The sequence below is a fragment of the Podarcis cretensis genome, assembly GCF_951804945.1.
Source record: "Podarcis cretensis genome assembly, chromosome: Z".
In the NCBI taxonomy this organism is placed as follows: domain Eukaryota; kingdom Metazoa; phylum Chordata; class Lepidosauria; order Squamata; family Lacertidae; genus Podarcis; species Podarcis cretensis.
The window spans coordinates 50,532,427-50,554,199 of record NC_137184.1 but is presented as its reverse complement, the minus strand read 5'-3'; the positions used below and the strand labels follow the sequence as shown (position 1 = coordinate 50,554,199).

The 21,773-nt window shown below is 47.6% G+C and overlaps 1 protein-coding gene and 1 long non-coding RNA gene across 4 annotated transcripts in view; one reads left to right on the top strand and one right to left on the bottom strand.

Annotated features, from left to right (window-relative positions):
• The window catches only part of FHL1 (four and a half LIM domains 1), a 65,446-nt gene that overhangs the window by 27,814 nt on the left and 15,859 nt on the right, over positions 1-21,773 (bottom strand). The window contains exon 1 of one of the 3 annotated variants that reach the window (XM_079962908.1): positions 7,306-7,458. The exons of the other annotated variants lie outside the window; for them this stretch is intronic. Within the exon in view, the coding sequence (XP_079819034.1) occupies positions 7,306-7,327 (22 nt within the window). The 5' untranslated portion in view covers positions 7,328-7,458. Of the gene's footprint in view, positions 1-7,305; positions 7,459-21,773 lie in introns of those variants that run through there. 3 annotated transcript variants of the gene reach the window in all.
• LOC307208332 overlaps positions 19,181-21,773 on the top strand; it is a 33,248-nt gene continuing 30,655 nt past the window's right edge. Inside the window, exons 1-2 of the long non-coding RNA XR_013835101.1 lie at positions 19,181-19,464; positions 19,900-20,075. This is a non-coding gene — a long non-coding RNA (uncharacterized lncRNA). The remainder of the gene's footprint in view (positions 19,465-19,899; positions 20,076-21,773) is intronic.

Here is a 21,773-nt window from a genome sequence, read left to right as displayed (position 1 = left end):
ACCCCATAAGGGGAAAAGGAGCAATGGCATTTTTTAAATAACATGACGTGACCCAGCTGCTCTTTGCAGAGCGGGATGGCCTGTTTTGCTTCCTAATCCACAAAGGAACACATTGCTTCAATGGCTGGGACGCTGTCTCCCCTCCGACTTGCCAAAACTTCCAGCTATGTTAACCTCGACCTGTCTCCCATTCCTCAGGCCAGCTGCCACCTCATCCATCAAGAGACAGAACACAGGAGACAGACAGACTCCCAGGGTTTCCCCAGCAGTTCATATTCTTGGCCAAAATTGCTTTGGATGTTGGTCTTCTTTCAAACAGCCTTAGATCCTAGATTCAGGTGTTTTGGAATTCAAAGTTAAACAACAGATCAACAAAGTGAGACAGATTGCCAGAGTGCACTTGCTGCGAGACAGACCCCAAAGAGAAAATAACGGAATGCCACTAGCTATCACATACAGCTCCCAAGTTAAAACAGTTCAACGCCTCAGAGATTTACAACCTTCCTAGACGGCGACAACAACTCCTCACCCACAATCATACCTTAACACGGACACGGGTACCAGAGCCTGCAATAAACCCAGGTGCCAACTTTGCTGCCACTCACACCCAGACGACACCATCGCTGGACCCAACAATGCCAAACATCCCATCTCAGGCCTATTGAATGGCTCATCTTCGAACGTTGTGTATGCCATCAAATGACATCAAATGTTATCAAATGCCATCAAATGCCAGCAGTGCTCTCTATTGGACCAACAGGCCAAACCCTGTGCCAGAGGATAAATGGGCATCACTCCGACATCGGGAATTGCAAGGCCGAGAAGCCAAAAGGAGAACGCGTCCATCTTCTGGGACGTTCAATACAGGATCTCCAAGCAGCTGTATTATTACAAAAGAATTTCAGATAGAGACTTGAAAGAGAAGTGGCTGAATTGCAACTTATCAACCAGCTGAAAACTATGGAGAGACCTGGCTATTTTTGGCACCCCTGCTTTTTTCTGCAGGACTAATTGCAGTTGTTCACAGTCGCCAACAGGTTAACCATACCCATTGAGTCCTACTACTCTTCAGAGAAAACCCCTGCCCCACCTCTATATATCAGGGCTCTATATATCAGGGTCCGGGGACTCCCCTCCCTCTATATAGCAGGGTCCAGGGACTCCCCTCCCTCTAAATATCAGAGTCCGGGGACTCCCCTCCCACTATATATCAGGGTCTGGGGACTCCCCTCCCACTATATATCAGGGTCTGGGGACTTCCCTCCCACTATATATGAGGGTCTGGGGTCTCCCCTCCCTCTATATATCAGGGTCTGGGGTCTCCCCTCCCACTATATATCAAGGTCTGGGGTCTCCCCTCCCTCTATATATCAGGGTCTGGGGACTCCCCTCCCACTATATATCGGGGTCTCGGGACTCCCCTCCCTCTATATATCAGGGTCTGGGGTCTCCCCTCCCTCTATATATCGGGGTCTGGGGTCTCCCCTCCCTCTATATATCGGGGTCCGGGGACTCCCCTCCCTCTATATATCAGGGTCCGGGGACTCCCCTCCCTCTATATATCAGGGTCTGGGGTCTCCCCTCCCTCTATATATCAGGGTCCGGGGACTCCCCTCCCACTATATATCAGGGTCTCGGGACTCCCCTCCCTCTATATATCCGGGTCTGGGGTCTCCCCTCCCTCAATATATCGGGGTCTGGGGTCTCCCCTCCCTCTATATATCAGGGTCTGGGGACTCCCCTCCCTCTATATATCAGGGTCCGGGGACTCCCCTCCCTTTTTATATCAGGGTCTGGGGTCTCCCCTCCCTCTATATATCAGGGTCTGTGGACTTCCCTCCCTCTATATATCAGGGTCTGGGGTCTCCCCTCCCTCTATATATCAGGGTCTGGGGACTCCCCTCCCACTATATATCAGGGTCTCGGGACTCCCCTCCCTCTATATATCAGGGTCTGGGGTCTCCCCTCCCTCTATATATCAGGGTCCGGGGACTCCCCTCCCTCTATATATCAGGGTCCGGGGACTCCCCTCCCTCTATATATCGGGGGTCCGGGGACTTCCCTCTCTCTATATATCAGGGTCTGGGGTCTCCCCTCCCTCTATATATCAGGGTCCGGGGACTCCCCTCCCACTATATATCAGGGTCTCGGGACTCCCCTCCCTCTATATATCAGGGCCTGGGGTCTCCCCTCCCACTATATATCAGGGTCTGGGGTCTCCCCTCCCTCTATATATCAGGGTCTGGGGACTCCCCTCCCTCTATATATCAGGGTCTGGGGACTCCCCTCCCTATATATATCAGGGTCTGGGTACTCCCCTCCCACTATATATCAGGGACTAGGGACTCCCCTCCCTCTATATATCAGGGTCTGGGGTCTCCCCTCCCTCTATATATCAGGGTCTGGGGACTCCCCTCCCACTATATATCAGGGTCTCGGGACTCCCCTCCCTCTATATATCAGGGTCTGGGGTCTCCCCTCCCTCTATATATCGGGGTCTGGGGTCTCCCCTCCCTCTATATATCGGGGTCTGGGGACTCCCCTCCCTCTATATATCAGGGTCCGGGGACTCCCCTCCCTCTATATATCGGGGATCCGGGGACTCCCCTCCCTCTATATATCAGGGTCCGGGGACTCCCCTCCCACTATATATCAGGGTCTCGGGACTCCCCTCCCACTATATATCAGGGTCCGGGGACTCCCCTCCCTCTATATATCAGGGTCCGGGGACTCCCCTCCCTCTATATATCAGGATCTGGGGTCTCCCCTCCCACTATATATCGGGGTCTGGGTACATCCGCTTCAGTGTATCTGAAGAAGTCTGCCTGCGCACAACAGCCAAGTGTTGCTATTATTATTGACTACAAGTATTAAGAAGATGTCAATCATGGAGGCACAGGTCTGTAATCCTTTTTTAGGAAAAGGTTCAGCTTTGCTGGCATCCTCTCAATATGGACAAGCAGAGGAAGGTTTCCTTTTGGGAACCATAAAATCACCCATCTCCTACTACCCTTCTGAGAAATACCCCACCCCACCCTCCCCACTACATATCAGGTCTGGGGACTGTTTCACTGTACCTAAGGAAGGGCACCTGCACACAAAAGCTTCGACCAAGAACAAACTGAGTTGGTCTCTAAGGTGCTGCTGAACCATTTTTTATTTATTTATTTATTTATTTCAAACAGCGTTAGATCGGGACAGAGACCCAGATCTGACACATTCCTCTCTGAAGCTCTCACAGCTACAGGTTCAGGTGCACAAGCTCAGAACAAGAGAAATAAGCAAGCAGTGGAGCCGCACAGAGCACCTCCTCCTAATGACAGCCAAGGAAAACCAATGTGTTCATGGCTAACTTGTTTCTGCAATGTTCTCTCTGGCACGTACCCCACCCGCCCACCCTCCAATCTAAATATAGGCCCATGACCCCATTGTTTCATGAGTCGCTTGCCCTTTCACTCAATTACCTGGATTTGGTCCAGCTCTATACCAAGTATTTTGTGTCGTGGCAACAGTTTGTGGAGCACATTCAACAAGCAGGAGGGAGTGGAAACTGATAAGCAAAGAGCTTTGGGGGGGGGGATTCGCTAATGTCTCGATAGACGCGAAACAATTTCTGCAGCCTCCGTCCGTACGTCAGCAGGCAAAGTGGGATTGAAGCATGAACAGCAAATGCCAGTCCTACAGTGCAGGAGCACAGCTAGGGCGAATGAGCACCAAAGTGCTTATGGAAGACAGAGACAAGGGGCTAAGCTGTGAGCCCTGCCAAGCAAGTGTTAAAGAAAATTCTGGGATGCGACTCTACTCAACAGCCCAGCTTGTGGGGAGCAAGTCCCCCATGGGTCCATGCGGTCAGTAAAAGAAGGAAATTCCAGGCAAGTAATTTTGAGCAAAACAGCAGTCAGTAGACTTTGAATCCCTTATTGTTGTGTGACAGGTTCAAACGGCAGTAAGAACCCTGAGCATTGGGGCGACACTGACTTTTTAAACAGTTCACACAGCATCATCGATACTTCATTGCTACACCACTAAAACCGTCAGAAAGGGGAGGGTTACACAAGATTAGCATAGACAGATATGTCAAGGCAACACCCAAGTATAAGATTAGCACAGGCAAACATGTCTCAAGTACCAACCACCCAAAAGTACAATAGAACTTTCTTTGCATGTCTGGAGCCTGAGACAAGTTTGGTGATGAGATTTGGCTTCCCTTGGCCAACAATCAGCTCAGCAATTATCACCTCTGGCATTTCCTGGGGTAGGAGGTGTGTATACATGTCCCCAGGCTTGGGGAGGTGGCAGGGAAAAGAGTCCTTTTTCCAAGGGCAAAATAGCGTTGAAATGGAGGAAACTGGCAAAGGAGTTGATGTTATATAATTTTTTAAAGCTAGGCATCTTCTCTGAGCTGTCAAGTCAAAATGATACATTCAGGCATAAAATTTGTAACATTTAACAACTTTAAAGATGTGGGGGGCACCTGTCATTTCCGTAAGAGAAGTTAACACCCTTTCTCTCGCCCTCTGCCTCAATCTACCTGATCTGTAATATGGACCCAATAACATCACCCTAGGAAGCCGCTTGGTTCCAGGTCAGGATATTTGTCCACCAAGCGCCATACTCAGAAATGCAGCAGGTCTCAGGGGTTTTCGATTCACCTGCGACCTCAGGTGTTTTAAAGTGGTGGTCCCAGGGGTCTAGCTTGGAGCTTTCCTGCATGCAAAGTTTCTAAGGCAATTTTTTTCTGTACCACCCTGTGTCCCAAAGGCATCATTGCACCTAGAGGCCAATCTCCCTTCAGTAGAATTACGAATCTGGCACAGTCAAAACAAAATAAAAAAATTCCTTCCAGTAGCACCTTAAAGACCAACTAAGTTAGTTCTTGGTATGAGCTTTCGTGTGCATGCACATCTGTTTTGACTATGGCAGACGAGCACGGCTACCTATCTGTAACTGAATCTGGCACAGGACATTTAACTTCTGGCTTCACCTATACTCAAATCTCCCCAGTCTAATATCCCTAGTGCTGCAAGATTGTCCCAAGAGCGCCTGGACTCAAATGGTCTATCCTAAACTTCACTCTTCAGGTTTTAGTAAAGCAAAGAGTCTTAATTTGTCTACACCTAAATGATATAAATGCTCACTGCAGATGGTGACAGCAGCCACAAAATTAAAAGACGCCTGCTTCTTGGGAGAAAAGTGATGACAAACCTAGACAGCATCTTAAAGAGCAGAGACATCACCTTGCTGACAAAGGTCCATATAGTTAAAGCTCTGGTTTTCCCAGTAGTGATGTATGGAAGTGAGAGCTGAACCATAAAGAAGGCTGATCGCTGAAGAATTGATGCTTTTGAATTCTGGTGCTGGAGGAGACTCTTGAAAGTCCCATGGACTGCAAGAAGATCAAACCTATCCATTCTTAAGGAAATCAGCCCTGAGTGCTCACTGGAAGGACAGATCCTGAAGCTGAGGCTCCAAGACTTTGGCCCCCTCATGAGAAGAGAAGACTCCCTGGAAAAGACCCTGATGTTGGGAAAGATGGAGGGCACAAAGAGAAGGGGACGACAGAGATGGTTGGACAGTGTTCTCGAAGCTACCAGCATGAGTTTGACCAAACTGCGGGAGGCAGTGGAAGACAGGAATTCCTGGCATACTCTGGTCCAGGGGGTCACGAAGAGGCGGACACGACTAAACAACAACAAAATTTAAAAGAATGGCGGCCAAGGAGTTTAATGGAGCGTCTAAGCAGGGACAATGCTGTCCCTGAAGCTTATCTGTGCCCTGTCTCCTGCTAAAAGGATCTGGCAGTTGTTTAGAGTCCAATCCATATTATAAAAATAAAAATAAAAATAAAAATAAAAATAAAAATAAAAATAAAAATAAAAATAAAAATAAAAATAAAAATAAAAATAAAAATAAAAATAAAAATAAAAATAAAAATAAAAATTTATTATTTATACCCCACCCATCTGGCTGGGTTTCCCCAGCCACTCTGGGCAGCTTCCAACAGAATATTAAAATGAAGTTAGTGATATTCTGCTTAATTGCCCTTTACCAGCTCTTATACTTGCTTATCCATACCATCTCCAGCTTCTCAAAAGATTCCGTCAACAGGGTTTCCGGAAATTTTTATATATCACTTGGGAAGACAGGCGAACTAATGCCAGTGTACTGGAAGAAGCAAAGATCGCCACTGTTGAAGCAATGATCCTTCAACATCAACTTTGCACCAGTCATGTTGCGTATCTCCTTCCAAAGCAATGACTCTCTTCCGAACTTAAAAATGGAAAGCGTAACGCCAGTGGTCCACAAAAGAGGTTGAAAGATCTCAAGGCAATTTTTTAAAAACGTAGTATAAACACTGACAACTGGGAAGCACTGGGCTGCGAGAGCTCCAGTTGGAGAACAGTCTTGACCAAAGGCGTCCTGGGCTTGGAAGACACTCAAACTTGGGACGTGAGGGAGAAACGGGTGAAGAGGAAGAAACGCTTGTGATCAACTCCCACTCAGAAACCAATGTCCCCACTGTGGATCCAGAATTGACCTCCACAGTCACTTATGGACTCATTGTTAAAACCTTGTTTCTGGGAGATCTGACTCAGCTACGAGGGATTGCCAAAGGTGAAAGAGAAGAAGACCCCTCCCCATGAGCATCTCTACCAGGCTCTTGCAATACTGAAGGGTTTGGCAAGTTTCAGGGAAAAACAGGACAGAAACACTAACAGACACCCACAGCATGAAAGTAAAGCAAAGGAAATGTTTGTGCAAGGATCCTTCTTGCAGCAGTTAGCAGAACCTCTACCCACTCGGGCGGTTCATAAAAACTTTTTTTTTTAAATGCCTTCTCCAAAAGTTTTATCTTACTACACTAGGGATTATATAGCTATTTCTGAAATTTCAAGCATATCAGTTAATATCTTGACCCTGCTCCACTGAATTGACATTTCAGCCTTCACGATATAGGAAAATGGGCATGTAAACAGCTATTTTTGTGGAGGAGGGTCAAGATATTAACTGATATGCACGAAATTTCAGAGATCTCTAGTGTGGTTAAGATAAGACCTTTGGAGAAGGCATTTTCAAAAAAAGGTTTTTTATGAACCACCCTACTGCCCACCCTGGAAGGAATATCATCGCACAGAGGGTCTCCTTATTTGTTAGAAAGCACACACACACCCCAAGGCTCAAAGGAAGAATTTCCAGCACAGCGAAATCCTGTTGAAAGAGCAAGCCAGCCAGCCAGATCTCTTGCCCGAAGCACAAAAGACAATGAAATGCCATATATATATTTGGGGCGCAGAGGAGGGTTACCTGCATGCCTGTGGTAAGCCATCCTTCAGCGAAGACCAATTCCCAACTAGCCCTACTTTAGGAGCTCGGCTGGTAAGAGCTCTCCCAGTTTGAGAGTTCAGGGAGGCTATTAATATTGGGGGGGGGGGCACCAAGAGATGTCCACACCCCTTTGCCCAGGACTGGTGGCCCTCATCCCACGGAAAACATTTACCATTTTAGGTGATCTCAGGGGAGAAGAATAGGGCACCGTCAACAGGATATAAATACCTGCCCAGCTACTTCAGTCTCTGAAAACGTCCAAAATGCTGAGTAGTCCCTGTAGGAATCTGAGCCCTCTCGGGGGGGGGGGTGTGTGCATAATTTCAGGAAATTTTAAACGGCTGTCTTTTTAATCTTTTGTTGGAAGCAGCTCAGAGCAGCTGGGGAGAGCCAGCCAGATGGGCGGGGCAGAAATGATAAATTATTATTATTATTATTATTATTATTATTATTATTATTATTATGGTTCAGGCTGAGCATCATCAGGCAACTTCACTTCTGAGCTTCTGTGAGTCCTCTGTGAGTATCTGGAAGTGGTTGTGTTATATTGTGAAATTAAACGTTTGTTGTTTGATTTCTTATGTAGAGCAGACTTCCTCAACCTCAGCCCTCCAGATGTTTTGAGACTACAATTCCCATCATCCCTGACCACTGGTCCTGCTAGTGAGATTTTGGGAGTTGTAGGCCATAAAAATCTGGAGGGCTGAGGCTGAGGAAGCCTGATGTCAAGCATTTTGAATGCTGTTTAAATACTGTTTTATTCACAGGATGGGACTCTTTCTGAGAGTCCTGCTTCCAACAAATGTAACCCGTATAAACTAACTGTATAAACTAACTCAGGGGTCAGCAAACTTTTTCAGCCATGAGCTGGCCCCCTGTTCCTCAGACCTTGTGGGGGGGGCGAACTAGATTTTGGGGGGGGAAATGAACGCATTCCTGTGTCCCACAAATAACCCAGAGATGCATTTTAAATCAAAACACACATTCTACGCATGTAAAAACATGCTGATTCCCGGACCATCCGCAGGCTGAATTGAGAAGGCGATGGGGCTGCATCCGGCCCCCAGGCCTTAGGTTACCTACCCATGGGCTAACAGTATAAACTATATAAACTAACTATATAAACTAAACCTCTTTGCAACCTTAATACCTGAAACTGTGAGTGTCCCAAGGCATTCAGCTTGCTTGCCTGCTTCTCAATATCAGAGGAGTCTGCAAATTTTAGGTACTGCAAATTATCATTACAGCTGGAATCCTAAATGTGCCCTGCTCCCTTTCGAGGTAGCTTATACACAGGCCCAGGCACAGCAGCAAAATCAGGGATAAATGAAGGCACAAAGCCAAAAAGGAGAGAAGAGAAGACAAGAGATTAGGCAAAGATGGGAAATTGCTGATAAAGTAGAAGAAGGAAAAAAGGATAATATGATGTTACCCATAGGATCTAAAGTTATGTATATGAGATTGAGGACTAAGGACCACGTATTATGGCCTCTTATGGAAAGGATCATTTGTGACATTTGGAGGATGGATGGTGGCTAACAGGTTGAGGTTGGATCCTGACCACTCTGGCCAGGCAGGCGGTGGGCAGGGGGGCGGTCTCTGCCTGCGTCCCAGATGGAGCTGCCCTAGACACAGAATGGACCTGCGCAGCTGGCCCTTCAGGGGCAGAGTTGTCCCATCCAGGACTAGGGAGTCCCCCACACCAACCCGCCCCCTGTCCCCCCAAAACAGTACTTCTGTCTTGCCAGGATTCAACCTCAATCTGTTAGCCGCTCCTTCAGGTCTACTGGGCTGAGCCCATTGAGGGCTTTCAAGGTCAGCACCAACACTTTGAATTGTGCTTGGAAATGTACTGGGAGCCAATGCAGGTCTCTCAGGACTGGTGTTTTATGGTCTCAGTAAGACTTTAATTTACAGAAAGGTTCAACCTCACTGGCATCCTCTTCAAATTGACCCACAGAGGAAGGTTTCCTTTTGGGAAGAATGAAATCCTTGTTTACAGAAAGGTTCAGCCTGCCTTGCCAGCATCCTCTTAATACACTTTGAATTGGGGTCGGAAACGTACGGGGAGCCAATGCAGGTCTCTCAAGACTGGTGTTATATGGTCTCAGCAGTCCCAGTCCCCAGTCTGGCTGCCGCATTCTGAATTAGTTGCAGTTTTTGGGTTACCTTCCAAGGCAGACCCATGTAGAGTGCATGGCAGTAGTCCAAGCGGGAGATAACCAGAGCATGCGCCACTCTGGGCAGGTAGCCTGCGTCCCAGATGGAGCTGCCCTGGACACAGAATGGACCTGTGCCTCCTTGGGTCCAAGATCACCCCCAGGCTGCGCAGCTGGTCCTTCAGGGGCACAGTTGCCCCATTCATGACCAGGGAGTCCCCCACACCAGCCCGCCCCCTGTCCCCCAATAACAGTACTTCTGTCTTGTCAGGATTCAACCTCAATCTGTTAGCCGCCATCCATCCTCCAACCGTCTCGGACACTCACACAGGACCTTCACCGCCTTCACTGGTTCTGATTTAAAAGAGAGGTAGAGCTGGGTACCATCCGCAAACTGATGAACCCCCAGCCCAGCCCAACCCCCCTGATGATCTCTCCCAGAAGCTTCATATAGATCTTTAAAAGCATGGGGGAAGAGGTACCCCACAAGTGAGAGCCCGGGGTCCCCCCCCCACTTTCTGGACACGGTCCAGGAGGAAGCAGCCGAACCACTGTATTACAGGGCCCCCAGCTCCCAGTTTAGGTATGATTTCCCTTGCTAAGTAGTTCTTAAGGCTATTGAAATATACAGTAATTTTCTAAGCTCTGTTGATCCTTATAATTTCAGTGAGTAAAGATTTCTGAGCAAATTTCCCTTTTCTATTTCACTGTTGTAAAAAAGTGCTGTAATGAGGAAGGAGTGGAACCACTGCAGAACAGGGCCCCCGGATTAATCGCCTTCCATTCATAGCTGCTTCTTATTCTTATTACTTACTGATTCATCACCTCCAGCGCCTATGTCAGGCATAGGCAAACTCCAGCTGTTTGGGGACTACCACTCTCATCACAGGACCAGTGGTCAGGGATGATGGGAGTTGTAGTCCCAAAACAGCTGGAGGGCCAAGTTTGGCCATGCCTGTCTTAAGGAGATATACTAGATAGCAGCTCAAACAGCTGTACAGGGCTCTTTAGGTTAGTACCAACACCTTGAATTTGGCCGGGAAGCAGATTGGCAGCCTGTGCAAACCCTGAAGACAAAGGGTTGGATGCTGGTGGCACTTGGACCCTAAAACAACCTAGTCGCGAGTTCTGCACCAGTTGCAGCCTCCAAGCCCACCTCAAGGGTCTTCTTCTTTGGCGATCCCTCATAGCTGGGTCAGATTGGCTTCCATTAACACGGATTTTAGCAGTGAGCCCATAAGTGACAGTGGAGGCCAATTCCGGATCCACACGTCCTTCCACAGTGGGGTTTCTGGACGGGAGTTGATCCCGGTGAAGGTTCTTCCTCTTCACCCGTTTCTCCCTCGCGTCCCAAGTTTGAGTGTCTTCCAAGCCCAGGACGCCTTTGGTCAAGGCTTTTCTCCAACTGGAGCTATCGCAGGCCAGTGTTTCCCAGTTGTCGGTGTTTATATAGTGGTACCTCAGGTTAAGTACTTAATTTGTTCCGGAGGTACATTCTTAACCTGAAACTGTTCTTAACCTGAAGCACCACTTTAGCTAATGGGGCTGCCTGCTGCCGCCATGCCACTGGAGCATAATTTCTCATCCTGAAGCAAAGTTCTTAAGCCGAGGTACTATTTCTGGGCTAGTGGAGTCTGTAACCTGAAGTGTATGTAACCCAAGGTACCACTGTACTACATTTGTGAAATTTGCCTTGAGATCTTTCAACCTCTTTGGTGGACCACCAGCATTAAGCTTTCCATTTTTAAGTTTGGAATAGAGTTGTTGCTTTGGAAGGCCACATGACTGGTCCAAAGTTGATGTTGAAGGGTTGTTGCTTCGACACTGACAGTCTTTGCTTCTTCCAGCACACTGATATTAGTTCGCCTGTCTTCCCAAGTGATGTGTAAAAATATTCGGAGACCTTGTTGATGGAAACTTTTGAGGAGTTGGAGATGGCGTTGATAAGTGGTCCATGTTTCACAAGCATATAGTAAAGTTGGTAGTACCATAACTTTGTAAAGAAGCATTTTGGTTTCCTTCAAATATGCCGGATTAATAAATAACCGAGTATAGAATGCACTTCTGTATTGAAGAGAAATATATCAGGTACTGTAATGTCTGAATGTAAGATTATGGAGAGTAGTGATTAATGGATATTCATGAGTTTATACAGTAATGCACTACATATATATATATATATATATATATATATATATATAACTTTCTTAAATCAAATGAAGAGGTTATAATACCTTAATAATAGTTGTCTGGTATATAATGTTATGTACAGTCAGCTCTTAGGTATTATGTAAAATATACAGGTATTAGGATATATTAGGATATTCATGGGGTAAATATATAATGCAAAATTAAACATATATGTATCTGGTCAGACCTCACCTGGAGTACTGTGTCCAGTTCTGGGCACCACAGTTCAAGAAGGACACTGACAAACTGGAACGTGTCCAGAGGAGGGCAACCAAAATGGTCAAAGGCCTGGAAACGATGCCTTATGAGGAACGGCTAAGGGAGCTGGGCATGTGAGGAGGTTAAGGGGTGATATGATAGCCATGTTCAAATATATAAAAGGATGTCACATAGAGGAGGGAGAAAGGTTGTTTTCTGCTGCTCCAGAGAAGCGGACACGGAGCAATGGCTCCAAACTACAAGAAAGAAGTTTCCACCTAAACATTAGGAAGAACTTCCTGACAGTAAGAGCTGTTCAACAGTGGAATTTGCTGCCAAGGAGTGTGGTGGAGTCTCCTTCCTTGGAGGTCTTTAAGCAGAGGCTTGACAACCATATGACAGGAGTGCTCTGACGGTGTTTCCTGCTTGGCAGGGGGTTGGACTCGATGGCCCTTGTGGTCTCTTCCAACTCTATGATTCTATGATTCTATGTCTTATACATTGGATAATGTATGTATAATATTTAATGGGGTAAATCAGTTAATGTACTATATACATAATAGTATTTAGATCATCTGCTGGTGACAGTTTGCCCCTAAAACAACCTAGGCACCGGTTCTGCTCCAGCTGCAGCCTCCAAGCCCACCTCAAGGAGCGCACTGCAGTAATCCAGCTTTGAGGTTCCCAATGCATGGCGAGTAACTGTGGCCAAGCTACACGGCTCTGCAGGAAAAAATAACAATCACCTTCCACCAAGAAGGTTGGCAGGAGAGGAATGGAGCGGAAGGGGCAGAGTTCTCTCCCACCGTGGCCAAGCCAAGAGATGCAGGTGCAGAAGGGATGGGGAGGCCGCCCACCCTCTTTCTGGCCTGCGTCAAATTATTTCGCCGCCTATGTCTTCCAAGTGAATTGTTAAACAGGAAAAAATAAAAAAATGGTTCAGCAGCACCTTAATAGACCAACTCAGTTTGTTCTTGGTCGAAGCTTTTGTGTGCAGGCGCCCTTCCTTAGGTACAGTGAAACAGAAGTCCCCAGACCTGATATGTAGTGGGAGGGTGGGGTGGGGTATTTCTCAGAAGGGTAGTAGGAGATGGGTGATTTTATGGTTCCCAAAAGGAAACCTTCCTCTGCTTGTCCATATTGAGAGGATGCCAGCAAAGCTGAACCTTTTCCTAAAAAAGGATTACAGACCTGTGCCTCCATGATTGACATCTTCTTAATACTTGTAGTCAATAATAATAGCAACACTTGGCTGTTGTGCGCAGGCAGACTTCTTCAGATACACTGAAGCGGATGTACCCAGACCCCGATATATAGAGGGAGGGGAGACCCCAGACCCCGATATATAGAGGGAGGGGAGACCCCAGACCCTGATATATAGTGGGAGGGGAGTCCCCGGACCCTGATATATAGAGGTAGGGGAGTCCGAGACCCTGATATATAGTGGGAGGGGAGTCCCCAGACCCTGATATATAGAGGGAGGGGAGACCCCAGACCCTGATATATAGAGGGAGGGGAGTCCCCGGACCCTGATATATAGAGGGAGGGGAGTCCCCGGACCCCGATATATAGAGAGAGGGGAGACCCCAGACCCCGATATATAGAGGGAGGGGAGTCCCGAGACCCTGATATATAGTGGGAGGGGAGTCCCCGGACCCTGATATATAGAGGGAGGGGAGACCCCAGACCCTGATATATAGAGGGAGGGGAGTCCCCGGACCCTGATATATAGAGGGAGGGGAGTCCCCAGACCCTGATATATAGAGGGAGGGGAGACCCCAGACCCCGATATATTGAGGGAGGGGAGACCCCAGACCCGGATATATAGAGGGAGGGGAGTCCCGAGACCCTGATATATAGTGGGAGGGGAGTCCCCGGACCCTGATATATAGAGGGAGGGGAGACCCCAGACCCTGATATATAGAGGGAGGGGAGTCCCCGGACCCTGATATATAGAGGGAGGGGAGTCCCCGGACCCCGATATATAGAGGGAGGGGAGACACCAGACACCGATATATAGAGGGAGGGGAGTCCCCGGACCCCGATATATAGTGGGAGGGGAGTCCCGAGACCCCGATATATAGAGGGCATGGAGTCCCGAGACCCCGATATATAGTGGGAGGGGAGTCCCCAGACCCTGATATATAGAGGGAGGGGAGACCCCGGACCCCGATATATAGAGGGAGGGGAGGCCCCGGACCCCGATATATAGAGGGAGGGGAGTCCCAGACCCTGATATATAGAGGGAGGGGAGTCCCCGGACCCTGATATGCAGAGGGAGGGGAGTCCCGGACACCGATATATAGAGGGAGGGGAGTCCCCGGACCCCGATATATAGTGGGAGGGGAGTCCCCAGACCCTGATACATAGAGGGAGGGGAGTCCCGAGTCCCTGATATATAGGGAGGGGAGTCCCCGGACCCTGATATATAGAGGGAAGGGAGTCCCCGGACCCTGATATATAGAGGGAGGGGAGTCCCCGGACCCTGATATATAGAGGGAGGGGAGACCCCAGACCCTGATATATAGAGGGAGGGGAGTCCCCGGACCCTGATATATAGAGGGAGGGGAGTCCCCGGAACCTGATATATAGTGGGGGTGGGTGGGTGGGGTTTTCTCCAAATGGTTGTAGGACTCAGTGGGTATGGTCAACCTGCTAGCGACTATGAATGACTGAAAAAGCAAGGGATGGTATGCAGATTACCCAAAATAGCTTTAGCGTGTGTAAAGAGGCAGGAATTCAATATCTCTATTCAGACCCCATAGAATCATAGAATCATAGAGTTGGAAGAGACCACAAGGGCCATCGAGTCCAACCCCCTGCCAAGCAGGAAACACCATCAGAGCACTCCTGACATATGGTTGTCAAGCCTCTGCTTAAAGACCTCCAAAGAAGGAGACTCCACCACACTCCTTAGCAGCAAATTCCACTGTCGAACAGTTTTCAGCTGAGTGATAAGTTGCAATTCAGCTACTTCTCTTTCAAGTCTATTTCCGAAATTATTTTTTTTAGAAGACAACTGCTTGGAGATCCTGAATTGAAACTGTTAAACAGAAAGCTGTGTTCACCTACAGCTGGCATCCCCAACCTGCAGCCCTACAACTTGGCCTACAACTCCCATGATCCCTAGCTAACAGGAATGATGGGAACTGTAGTCCAAAACATCTGAGGTTGGGAATGCCTGACCTACAGCCTATAAACCAATTCTGGGCTTCGGCCTTGGAACGTTTCCTCCAGAGTGCTTCATTGAACTCGCACAAGTTGCTCTCCATCAAGGTTGAAGCTCTGCTTTCCCAATCCGTGGCTTTGCACGGTGAGTATGTGTTGTGTTTTCCAAAGCTTTTCCTCAGCCTTAACGCTCCTGCCATAAATTGGAAGGGGGTGGGAGAACGGATGAATGGTGGCATTCTCATGTTTCCTTCTGTCACTCAACGCTGCTTAAAAGGGCCCCCGCATGGATGAACTATTATTAGTCACGATCACCAAACAGATAATTTCAGTGGCAATCAATAGCAAGCAAAGAAGGGCATCAGAACCTCACTTCGGGGTAATGTTTCATATGAAATTGGCATATAAATTCCTTAATGGGGAGGCAGCCCAACGAAAGGGGCAAGAGGATACAGAAATAATAAAACGCAGGGCTGGAGGCAGTAATGTTTCTGAGCACCAGAAGCTAGAAATTGCAGGAGGGGACAGGATTCTTGTTCTGAACTAGTTGTTGTTGTTGTTGATGATGATGATGATTTATGGTTTCTATCCCGACCATCTGGCTGGGTTTCCCCAGCCACTCTGGGCGGCTTCCAATGGAAGGTTAGAAATACATTAAAACATCTGTCATTCACCCTAAACCGGGCTGCCTTCAGATGTCTTCTAATTGTTCTTTATTCCTTTGACATCTGATGGGAGGGAGTTCCACAGGGCAGGCACCGCTACTGAGAAGGCCCTCTGCCTGGTTCCCTGTAACTTGGCTTCTAGCAGGGGGGAAACCGCCAGAAGGTTGACCCATTTAGGTCAACACCGACACTTTGAATTGGGCTCGGAAACTTCCTGGGAGCCAACGCAGGTCTTTCAAGACCGATGTTATGTGGTCTCGGTGGTCCCAGTAGCCAGTCTGGCTGCCGCATTCTGGATTAGTTGTAGTTTCCGGTCACCTTCCAAGGCAGCCCCACGTAGAGCGCATTGCAGTAGTCCAATTGGGAAATAGAAACTAGAGCAGTCACTACTATGGAAAAACAGTCAGCGGGCAGGAAGGGTCTCATCCTGCATCCCAGATGGAGCCGCCCTGGACACAGAATGGACCTGCGCCTCCTTAGGTCCAAAATGACCCCCAGGCTCCACACCTGGTCCTTCAAGGGCACAGTTGCCCCATTCAGGACCAGGGAGTCACCCCACACACACACCTACAACAGGACTTCTGTCTTGTCCGGATCCAACCTCAACCTGATAGTCATGACCCGTCCTCCAACCACATCCAGGCACTTGCACTTGACCTTCACCGCCATCCTGGTTCCGATTTGAATGAGAGTCAGAGGTGTCCCCCCAAAACAACAACTCTGGGGAACCCCACTACCCACCCACCCCAAAAAAGCTCAACAACTCTGGGCACTTTGTGTTAACACTTTGCGATAAATAAAGGGGTTTGGGGCTGCGGTTTGGGCACTCGGTCTCGAAAAGATTTGCCACCACTGGTCTAGGCATGCATAGGCCACCTTCGGCCCTCCAGATGTTTTGGCCTACAACTCCCATGATCCCTATCTAGAAGGACCAGTGGTCAGGGATGATGGGAACTGTTGTCCAAAACATCTGGAGGGCTGAAGGTTGCCTATGCCTGGTCTAGGGTGAAAGTTGTCGCTTTTTTTCAAACATGCTTTGCCGCGAAGCGGCCAAAACCTTCCCATTTTGTGTCCCTACAACTCCGACATTTCCAAATAAAGCTTTCTCCCTGTGGCTTCTTCTCTAATGACTAATACACTGGAAATCTCTTCCAAGGCCCCGTGCTTATACTTCATTCTCATTTGGAAAAGTGAGCCAAGTCTCCATTTGTCTCCGTTTTATTACACTTGCCAGGAACTGATATACAACACCAGGCTTCCTCAACTTAAGCCCCCCTGCTGTTTTGAAACTATAATTCCCAGCATCCCTGACCACTGGTCCTGCTAACTAGGAATGATGGGAGTTGCAGCCCAAAAACATCTGGAGGCCCAAGGCTGAGGAAGCCTGCACAACATTATCAAACCTATAGTTATGTAAATCCAACTAGCATGCCCAAAAGATTCTTCTGCAGAAGGAAACTAAATTGGTTTTCCTGCTTGATTCTTTGCATCCCTCAGGTTTAAATACAGAAATAGATTATAGTTTTTTTATGAGTCATCATTAATATCTTGACATACAATGGATAACCTTAAAAATCTATGTTGAATCTGGTGGTTTCAAAGGGGTCACTTTAAGACAGGCACCCCCAACCTTTGGCCCTCTTGATGTTTTGGACTACAATTCCCATCATCCCTGACCACTGGTCCTGTTAGCTAGGGATCATGGGAGTTGTAGGCCAAAACATCTGGAGGGCCGCAGGTTGGGGATGCCTGTTTTGCTGTAGATTGCAGCCACCTGTAACAAGAATTAACACTGTGTCTCTCTAGAAAAGTAAACATAGGATTATTATTTATTATTATTATTATTATTAATTATTTAAAGTATGCATGGCTGACGAAGCCTGACAAGGCGAAACAAGGTGTTATTCCGGGAATCCTTGTCTTAAGTTCTTTTGTGTGATACCTGCATACAGCAACTATATTTTGCAAAGGCATATGTTAAGATCTTTTGTATCTTTTGTCTTATACCTGCATACAATAACTATACTTTGCAAAGGTATATGTGGAACCTTACAAATAAAAAGTTCATTTTCTGCGAGTACCGCTTCTTAAAGTTGTTGCATCTGACACTTGTATTCGTAAAGACGTACTGTATGTGGAACTCAAAAAAAGCTTCTATTTGGACATTACGTATGTAAGAAGGGTCTATTTGTATTTCCTGTTCAGAATGGTGGTTTTTAATTGCTTCTACTTAATTTGATAATGTGAATAGAGGTATGTTTATATGATGTATAAAGAATTCGTATAGTTAAACACAGTCAGGAACTGATACACACCCATCAAAATTAGTTTTATTTCCCATTGGGCAGTGGCCGCAGACACATTGCAGGCTCAGGATTCTCTCCCAGCCGATGTGAAGCAATGTGGCCTTTTCTAAAGTGAGCCTCCATGGTTTTACTAGCGCTCTTTGCCTCAATTTTCCTTGGTGCCTTGTCTCCTTGCCTTAGTTCCCCGCCTGGTTTCTGATACACTTTCCAACATAGCCCCAAAGCAGTTGCTTTTGCAATACCATCAACTGCCCCAAACAGAGGGTCGTGATGAGGATCAAGCTGAAGGGTGCAAGGAATCTCCCACCTTTAAGCCTGAAAGGTGGGAGTGAGGGGGTTAAACTGGTAATGATGAAATGGGCACAAGATATAGGACATCATGTACAAATGGAGGGTTGGGAAAAGTTACGGAGAATGAATTTAATATTCACTGATTGCATACTAGGGTGCTTCATAATTTATTTATTTATTAAATGCCTGCTCCAAAGGTCTTCTCTTTCTACACTAGGGATTATATAGCTATATCTGAAATTTCATGCATCTCAGTTAATATCTTGACCCTGCTCCACTGAATTGACAATTCAGCCTTCACGACAATATAGGAAAACGGCTATTTTCATGAAGGAGGGTCCCTTGTGTAGTACCTTTGGAGAAGGCATTTTCAAAAAAATGTTTTTCATGAACCGCCCTATTGTACGCTGCTAAAAGATAATTATATGAAAATGTTGTATAGAGGGTGTATTACAGGGTTAAAAAATCACAGAGTTAAAAACTGGCAGTGATCTACCCCCGTTTGGGGGGTTCAGGTCAAAGCTGTTGAGCTTCTTTGGGGCGAGCTTGTGATCTATGACAGACGTCCAGTGATCTACCGGTAGATCACGATCTGCCTATTGGGCCTGCCTGTAATATAGGAAGAAATTATTTGATCCTAAACTTATCTCTTGAAGAAAGTGCATCTAAGGCCCAAAGCTTCAGCCGACTTAGCCTCCGAGACATAAATCTGGCACTGGCGGAGACCGTAATACAGGGGTGAGCAAGCTTTTTCGGCAGGGTCTGGTCCCTCAGACCTTGTGGGGGGCCGGACTAGATTTTTGGGGGGAAATATGAATGAATTCCTATGCCCCACAAATCACCCAGAGATGCATTTTAAATTAAAGGACACATGCCCCACAAATCACCCAGAGATGCATTTTAAATTAAAGGACACATTATACTTATGTCAAAACATGCCCATTCCTGGACCGTCTGCTGGCCGGATTGAGAAGCCAATTGGGCCGGATCTGGTCCCCGGGTCTTAGTCTGCCTATCCATGGCATAATAGAAGGGAGGGAAGAAGGAAAGCACAAGGCTTGGAGGAGGAGTCAAAGCTGCTGCTGAATTATGCCCCCAGCCAAACTCTCTTTGGCAAACACCTCTCAGCGAATGGTCAGGGATGTTCCGTCTCAGCAACAGGTGGGATTGGCCAAAGCTAAAGAGAATTTCAGACCCGAAGGTTCACAGAGAGGAGAAGCAGATGGCAAACATCTAAAAGGAACTGGAAAATATCTCTCTCTCTCTCTCTCTCTCTCTCTCTCTCTCTCTCTCCCTCCCTCCCTCCCTCCCTCTCTCCCTCCCTCCCTCCCTCTCCCTCTTCTGTGATGGGAAGAGCCCCTGGTTATCAAACCTTCAGAGGTACAGAAGGGGGACTGGGGGGAAGACTACGCAGCTTTCTCTCCTGATCCACCACAGCTCAGCTGTGAAGAGAGCAGAATCGCATTGAATGAGTTGCTCATGACTCCTCGACTTAACCTACCAATCATCTATCTATCTATCACCTATCTATTGATCATCTATCTATCTTATATCTATCTATCATCTAATCTATCATCTTATATTTTCTATCTACAGTGGTACCTGAAACTGTTCTTAACCTGAAGCACCACTTTAGCTAATGGGGCCTCCCGCTAGCACTGCGCAATTTCTGTTCTCATCCTGAAGCAAAGTTCTTAACCCAAGGTACTGTTTCTGAGTTAGCGGAGTCTGTAACCTGAAGCGTCTGGAACCTGAAGCATATGTAACCCGAGGTACCACTGTATCTATCTATCTATCTATCTATCTATCTATCTATCTATCCATCCATCCATCCATCTATCTATGCCAGTGCAGGATTTAAGTATGAGCTCAACAAGCTGTAGCTTAGGGCCCCACTCTCTCTCAGGACTGGTGTTATATGGTCTCTGCAGCCGCTCCCAGTCCCCAGTCTGGCTGCCGCATTCTGAATTAGTTGTAGTTTCTCGGTCACCTTCCAAGGCAGCCCCACATAGAGTCCATTGCAGTGGTCCAAGTGGGAGCATGCGCCACTCTGGCAAGACAGTCAGTGGGCAGGGAGGGTCTCATCCTGCATCCCAGATGGACCTGCCCTGGACACGGAATGGACCTGTACCTCCATGGATCCAAAATGACCCCCAGGCTGCACACCTGGTCCTTCAGGGATACAGTTGCCCCATTCAGGACCAAGGAGTCCCCCACACCCAGCAGCCCCCTGCCCCCCAAGAAGAGTACTTCTGTCTTGTCAGGATTTAACCTCAATCTGCTCTATCATATAAGGAAGGAAAGTGGGTACAAACAGCTCTGGGGGGGGGGGGGGAATTCCCACCCTCCACGCAGGTATCAAAGCAGAAGTTTGGAACAATGTCCGCCTGCTGCAGCATCATCCATCTCTGTCCAATATATCATTTTCACTGGTACCCCAAAGGGATAAACCAGCAGGAATATTTTGGGGGCAACTGGGATGGCAATGGTCACATCAGAAACCTCATCAGGAGGGCTTTAAACTGACTAATGTGGGGGAGGGAGACAGTGCTCCTGAAGGTAAAAGGTAAAGGTACCCCTGCCCGTACGGGCCAGTCTTGACAGACTCTGGGGTTGTGCGCCCATCTCACTTAAGAGGCCAGGGGCCAGCGCTGTCCGGAGACACTTCCGGGTCACGTGGCCAGCGTGACATAGCTGCTCTGGCGAGCCAGAGCCGCACACGGAAACGCCGTTTACCTTCCCGCTGGTAAGCAAGTATTTATCTACTTGCACCCAGAGGTGCTTTCGAACTGCTAGGTTGGCAGGCGCTGGGACCGAGCAGCGGGAGCGCACCCCGCCGCAGGGATTCGAACCACCGACCTTTCGATCGGCAAGTCCTAGGCACTGAGGCTTTAACCCACAGCGCCACCTGCGTCCCTGCTCCTGAAGGTAGGAGTCTATCAATTGATGAAGATGATCATCCAAATGTCACAGACCAAATGGAGCAAACAGCACGCAGACCTAGTGGTGGGAGGAAAAAATCCTTAAATAAGAGACACGGGGGAATGATTAATGGACTTCAATGTCTGTACACTAATGCACAAAGCATGGGAAATAAACAAGATGAGCTTGAGCTCTTGGTAGAGCAAACTAAATATGACATAATAGGCATCACTGAAACCTGGTGGGATAAGTCCCACGACTGGAATGTAATAATGGAGGGATACAATCTATTTCAGAGAAACAGACCAGACAAGAAAGGAGGAGGAGTGGCGTTATATGTCAGGGATGTGTATACCTGTGAAGAGATCCAAGATTTAGAACCTCAAAGCCAAAGTGAGAGCATTTGGGTCAAAATTAAGGGAGAGAAGAAAAACAGTGACCTCATTGTGGGAATTTACTATAGATCCCCAAGCCAAACGGAGGACATAGATGATGCCTTCCTGGAACAGATGGCCAAGCATGCAAAAGGAAGGGAGATAGTAGTAATG